Source organism: Manis pentadactyla, chromosome 7, assembly GCF_030020395.1.
Source record: "Manis pentadactyla isolate mManPen7 chromosome 7, mManPen7.hap1, whole genome shotgun sequence".
Lineage (NCBI taxonomy): Eukaryota > Metazoa > Chordata > Mammalia > Pholidota > Manidae > Manis > Manis pentadactyla.
Window position 1 is genome coordinate 11,374,810 of NC_080025.1, and position 7,239 is coordinate 11,382,048.

A 7,239-nucleotide genomic window follows, 5' to 3' on the forward strand; every position below is an offset into this window, starting at 1 on the left:
AAGAAATATAGAAATCTATCCTATGCATGTATACTGACCAAGATATAATGTTTTCTGGCTTAAAAAACTATTTTCAATAGTGCAATAACTTTACACGGAGAAAGAATACAGCTTCTTGGGTGCATGTATCAAGCTCCAGCAAATAATGCTCAATTGAATTAAGTTCCCTTCCACGATGGGTAACAATGTATAAAGATATGCTATATGAACACATATAAACGACTGAGTAATTTAAATTTTGCCAAGAAAAATGCCAAAATAAAAAAAACAGGCCTACAGTCCACAAACAGGTACATATCTTAAGTAATTATCAAACCACCCTCCACCCTTAACCAACTTTTATTTAATTCCCACCAGATAATAGGAAAAACAAACTAACCACCTTGAAATTAGTGATACGAAATCATCTTTACATATATACATATACATGCATGTACACACATACAGAACTTTTATTAGAAAAAATATCTACAAGCAAGGCTATCAACGTAGTTCATCCTCAGCAGAAACAAAGTACAAACATGGGTGAACAAAAGCAAAAACATGAAGTGTGTTACCTCATGGGCTATATTTTCAAAATTAAAAAAAAATGTCTTTTGAATAAGCAGACTTCATAAACTTTATTCAAATTTATATCCATACTGCAAGAAAATTGTTACAAGTATAAAACAATGTCAGAAGTCAGGTTAATATCTTGTATGTAACTATTTTGAATTGTCTAAACCAACATTTATTATCTAGCTCAGTGGTCACAGAGTCAATGAAGACTTAGCTCTCTAAGTAGCACCAATGCTCAAGAATTTTTAATGATTTGCTGAATGCTGATCATGGAAATAGAAAGTGCAATTCATTTTTTTATTCCAAATGAAACTATCTTCTCCATTTTATGCTAATTAACCAGATACACTTACATTGCTCACTGCAAAGTAACAGTTCAATCAGATATTAGAGCACCAGATCACCCCCAGAAAAGACAGGATCAGTATCTAATATCTAAAGGCAACAATCATCAGTTGGTTTTGAAATGGGCATGTTATTCATAGATCTCCTATAATCTGAACACACAAACGTGTCCTCCTAACAAAGGTATTGTTTCCTAGCAATAACGTGTATTTCATTATTACTAACAACATCTAAACAATCCTTTTACTCTTCAAAGCTGTGTAGGCTCTTCATATTCTCAAAATAATCAACATTAAAGATGGAAAAAAAGCAGCCAAGTGACTAAAATGTACAGTATGCACCTGTACATTAAACAACCATACACACTTATTCTCATGTTAAACTCTTTAACAGCAAAAGCATTCCTAAATAATTGCTTTTATTAATTTGAAATGTTTCTGTTCTAGAGATGATAAATACTACAAAATATGATTAAGGGTTATGATTCTAACGTCATTATAAATTGCTTTATGATTGATGTCTCATAGTTGAATTTAAGTTTCCCTTCATCACTTTAAAACAAGGTGACTACACACTTGGCGCCACTGTCCTTAGGCTGGTAGACAAGCCTAGGCTGACCCCAACTGGCTCATGTCCCAACATTTCAGGAACTTGGCACGATTGCTTATATCACACCCCTCTAAACATAATTCCAAGCAGAGAATCTCTTGGTACCCATTTAGCGTGTTACTGATTTTTTTTTAACCATCTGTTATGGTTACATTATATATATGCCAAGATTTTGATTCAATACCTCTTAATTTTGGCCTTTCCCCATATTTTATAAATGTAGTTTACATTCCATCTTTGGTGTTCCAAAAGATCTTTGCTAAAAAAGTCTTCACTTGTCAGCAACATAAATTTTGAACACAATTAAAATCACTTTCATGTCTTCTCTAAATTTTCATTCTAAATATTTGGTAATGAAACATGCAATAGAGTAGACAAACTGTAATTAATCCTCCCCCCTCAACCTATAGTATCTATTAACTCTTTAGTTTACAACAAAAATAATCATATTTTGTGTGATTATGAAGCTTACAAAATGAGGTATAGGCAGTATGTCCCAAACAATATTTTCCCACAGGTATAAGAAATACAATAATATTTGTTTAACAGTGACATTCACTGGGGGCAAGAAACAATTCAACATTTAAATTTTCCATAAGATACTACAATTAAGACAAGCCCTTCTGTGGTAATATTTAAATTATTTAAAAAGTAGAATGACCAAATTTTTTGGTCTATCCACTCCAACTGGATATTAGTATAGGTACTTAAATCAGGTAATGCTAGCAATTGCACATGATTCTAGCAATCCATTTTAGAAAAGACAAAGATACACATCGTACTATCCTTATTCTAAATCAATGGTCTTGTGTAGATTTTGTCTATCCAGTCTCAGATTCCACTGAGTGCTTTTGAAAACAAAGCAGTTTTCCCCAGTAAAACACAGGTACTGTTCTCAGCCTCACAAAGCCTCCAGACTAGGCAGTGAAATCGAAGCTATAGACAAGTACAAATATTCATAAAATTTGTCAGTGTGCCTCTCAAAATGTTCTTTCTTTTCATTTCCAACCTTCACATCACCACTAGCACTCGATATACAGAGGGAAGGCTAGCAAAAATTATTACATTGGTTAGTAAGTAATTCTGATAGATTAAAGATGTTTAACAGAAGTTTACAGCTCATTAACACAACTTAGCAGATTTCACAAAAAAGTTTGCTTCCTTCAACAGCACAGCACATCTCCAGTGATGGCCCACACACCAGTGTGTACTATGCAGCAGTCATTTGATAAACAGTAATCTAGTACTTGAAAGAGGTTAATCTTTTAGTCGACAAAGTAATCTGTACACTCTAGAATCAGGCACAATTGATTTACGTATTTGAGTTTTACAGGAGGAAAAGACATACTTTGCTAAGAGTTCTTACTTATCAATATTACAGTGAGGAAACCAGTGACAGTATCTTGAATGCTTACAAGTCATCTACAATGAGATTCCGTTAGAGGAAATTGGGTCTTTGACGTGATCTTTGTGAGTTGCTTTCCCTCTGTCAATATTTTACCTAGCTAATATCCCAATAATAGTGAAGCAACATATTTCAAAACTTTAAAGTTACACACATGATTATCAGGTGAGATACTCAGCAGACAATTTTTTCAGTATTTTTGCTATTGTGTAAGTTACATAAAATTTGATAGCAAAGGAATCATACTATACACAGTTAACATAGTAATTCATTCCCAGCATCAAGAAAAAAGTGTAATACATTTCAAAATGTTCAGTTAACATGGTCAATTTCTTTCAAGGTTCAGCTATCTGAAATTTGGAATGTTCGCTTCAAAATTACCTACCATTTAATGTTGGTTCTGACTAGAACTTTTACACATAAATGACTTGATGGGTAAACTAATAGAGATAACACACACACACACACACACACACACACACACACACACCATCACCACAACAAACCACAATTTAGCGTTTCCCAAACAGGCTTGATGAAAAGAACTATCTGAGGAACCTTTTAAAATAATTGATCTGGAACTTCCCAAGGAGATTCTGATGATCTAGATATAGACATATCAGCAAATCCACATCACTTTCTGTCTTATGTATATAGTTGCAAATCACCAACTCATCTAGCATGAAATCGTTTTGGTTGCAGACCTTTAAACTACAAGAAACCTGCCTCTGGTTTCCTGTGAAAGCACTCCATGCAGCAAACCTCCCTGTAGTCCCACATAGCTATTTGGAGCAAACTAGAGCCCTAGTTTAGGAAACCATAGTTTACCTATTAATTTTTTTTTCTTCTCCTAGACTTTCAGTACTACTGGGGCAATCAAATGCTGAGATGAACTATTAAAGAATGTTGCTTTGAGATATCCACAAAAGAAAAACTACCTGGTTTAGGCATTTACTATATTGTCCAAGAAGATTATCAATGTAGAACACATGCAGCATTTTAAGGATCTATAGCCCTTTGATTCTTTGCCATTTTTAACTTAACTCATTGGATGACTTAATAGTACTGAGCTGAAGGGGTGAGCTTTGAGTGGCAAACCTTTATGATCAGGACCAGAGACAGCACTGCAGTGATGGTTGCTGCTGTTCAGTTATTCACTTATCTGTTTTCAGCCTTTCACTGTGTAAGAATCAATCATCCCATTTTATCTTTTTGTTCCATTTACCCATTTATAAATAAGATATATCATTTGCTTCCCTATTAGGAATCTCCAAAAAACGGAGGGAAAAAGCAATTACTACTTCTGTGGCACTCATTTGCAGTAAGAGTTTGCACACTCTTTCTCCACTTAAATACATTCAGCATTTTCATTTAATATTATCCCACCCCCATCCCTGAACCATATTCTTCAATCAACATATAACTCTCTACATGTTCTGTATTTCTCCTAAGAAGAAGAATTAGAGACTTGTTCAGAAGGCTGACAGTACATTAGTTCAGATAGTACATTAAGAGCCAACCTCTTAAAAGCATATGCTTTCTCTGCTATGCTGTTTTTCCAGACATGCGTCAAAAGGGAAGCAAACAGGAAAATTTGTAAGACCTTGAGCAGTATGCATATCTTGCCAGTAAGGCTTTGCTTTTTAAACAGAGTCCACCTTTATTAGGTTATGGGTGGTCATTAATAGAGAGGGTCTGCACTTAACCCTACACACTACATCATTAGAACTATCCACAAAGGACATCTTGACTGTACAGAGTGAGACTATAATTCTTTTGTATTCCTTCCTGAAATTTTGGTTCAGAAGTCCGTATATAATTGCACTGAGACAGCTGTTGAAATACGCCATGTAGTAACTGGCCACAAACAGCCATCTGGGATCCCGGGTACCACGCTGGTAGGGATCTGAGGCCACAGCGAGACCAACACAGTTTAGAGGAGCCCAACAAATGGCAAAAAGTACGAAAACCACAAACATGGTGATGAAATTCCTGAAGTTTTGTGGTTTCACTTTGGGTTTGTCAGGTTTTACCCTCCAAAAACAAATGAACAAAATTAAAATAGGATCCATTAAAATTAAAACCAGGATCCATATTCTTAGGCAACAGAAGATGGCGATGGTCATAGGAACTACGAAATCGAAAGCCACCACAGCTATGGCGTATGCTGAACTGACAGACCGTACAAACGTACAGGAAGAGATCCTCGGGTCATACTGCAGGGTCCTGGTATGCACGTTGGGCACGATTGCCACCAGGGTCAATATCCATATCAGGAACACGCAGCAGAGGGAATTCTTGTTACTGTACAGCTTATCGTACATGAGGCTGTGGCTGATGTAGCCGTAGTGGTTAATGGCAATGCCCGTGATACTGAATACTGAGCCGATGACACTCAAGCCCATCAGGAAGGCACTGATTTGGCAGTGCAGATATCCCAGGTTCCATCCATTGTTAAAAATAGATGTTGGCACTAAGGGGTATGGATAAACAGCCACCACCAGGTCTGCAATGGCGAGGCTCACCACAAACATATTTCCTAAAGGGGAAGGCTCAGAAACTATAGGTTATTGCCAGTTTTACAGGGATTGCATTTGTTTTCATTCAGTTATTTAAAAAAAAGAGCTGTCTCTGGAACTCAGATGACCTGACATCACGACTCCGGCCATATTATAAATGAAGTGGAGGCCATTTTCACCAGGAAGTGAGCCCAATGTTGCCCTTGTCAAATCAATTCTACTGTTTACAAATTCCCATGTTCCCCAAACAAGCCATGTTCATGTTCAAAATGATTGTCTTTCAAACTGTTTGGTTTCTCTTGTGCTTTAAAAAAACTTGAGGTCATTATACGTACATCACATCGTTTGTTCTAGAATCTTCTATGTTACCTGAGAAACCTCATGTCCTGTCATTTCTCAAGCCAGCCATGTCTTCCCTAAGTTCCAGGCCTTCTGTCCCTCTCTGGTTCTTCAATGGTTCTCAAACGGGCCTCTAATTCCTGATCTTGGCGAGTAATGGAACCTTGTCCAAAGCATAATGGTTAAAAGAAAAGGGGTTAGAATATTGGCTTCACCCCTTACTAGCTGTCCAGCTGGGGAACCTGAGGTTTAAGTTCCTCTCCTAGAAGATGGGGGGATAAGGAGTCCCTTCTTCACAGGTGTTTAATGAGGATACATTGAGGGAATCTGTCAGGTGCTGCACAGCATCTGCCATGTGGTATGTACTTGATGCATGTTGTTCATATTCTACAACTTTCCCTCTGCAACCCAAAGGAAAAGGCAGAAATTCTCTCAGATTTTATAAAGAATTTAAGGTACAAAATTACACCCTAAATACTCAGCTTAAGTGATAATTTTCTAAATATAGTAACAACACATTAAAAAATAAATAAAAAGAACCCTGGTCATTTTATGAGATGTTCTACAAGTACGTTTTTTACTTTTGTGACTCACCTGCCTTTGTTCCTTCCTAGTCCTTCTGCCAGGAATGGCTCCTCTCTCTAATTTTTAAAATGCCGCCTATTTTTCTCCAGATTCATTTTTAACAGAAATGCCCAAAGCCTTTGCTTATTTGCCCAACCACATGGAAAAGCTTCCTCTTTTGAAGGCTCCTAAATTATTTACTTATACAATCTTTAATTTAGATTATAAGAAATTCCATTGAATGAAAATGATTAAGTGCAAATAACAGGTGCTGGGGGCACAGGAGTGAACGGACAGGGATCTAGACCTTGATCTTAGAAAAACAAATGAACAAAATTAAAATAGGGAGCTCAGGTACGAGAGTATGAACAGAAGAGGCAGCAGGGAAGTGAGCCGGACAGAGGTGGGGAGGATATTCATCTGCAGATTTGGCTTGCCTATATTTTGAAATACCCTGAGGATATGTCTTCCTTGCATTTGTATCCTGAATAGTACCCACTTGAGACTTTTACTCAAATGCTTCAAGAATTAAATGATCATCTCCCAACATCTGAAATAAAATAGCCTTTGTACTTGGAAGTTCCTATCTGATTAATCTAATTCCCCTGGAAAAACCATCATAAAGAAGTGAAGCAAAACAGCAGCCATGACAAAAAAAAAAGGCAAGATTTTGTCATTGAAGTAGGGATTTCAGATAAACTGTCATAAAAACAATGTCTTTGAAAATTGGTTATACGAGGCCAAAAAAATAAAAGCAATAAAAGCAGATTTATTTTCATCACAGATCTGTTTCAATTCCCAATGAAATATTTAAATTCCAAAGTGGGCATATTTAAATAAATTTTTGACTTGAATGTTTAATACTTAAAAAATATGTATAATATATGAAATTCTGCTACA

At 36.2% G+C, this 7,239-nt stretch overlaps 1 protein-coding gene across 1 annotated transcript; it reads right to left on the bottom strand.

Moving 5' to 3' along the window:
- Window positions 1–92: 92 nt before the first annotated feature.
- MTNR1A (melatonin receptor 1A) lies at window positions 93–5,977 on the bottom strand. The gene has a single exon (XM_036894401.2). It carries the CDS (start codon window positions 5,449–5,451, stop codon window positions 4,561–4,563), a length of 891 nt encoding a protein of 296 aa, XP_036750296.2. The 5' UTR covers window positions 5,452–5,977; the 3' UTR covers window positions 93–4,560.
- Window positions 5,978–7,239: the final 1,262 nt, after the last annotated feature.

Bases quoted from the DNA above. Each gene is read 5' to 3' on its own strand.
- MTNR1A (XM_036894401.2), bottom strand. From the start codon at position 5,451: ATGTTTGTGGTGAGCCTCGCCATTGCAGACCTGGTGGTGGCTGTTTAT.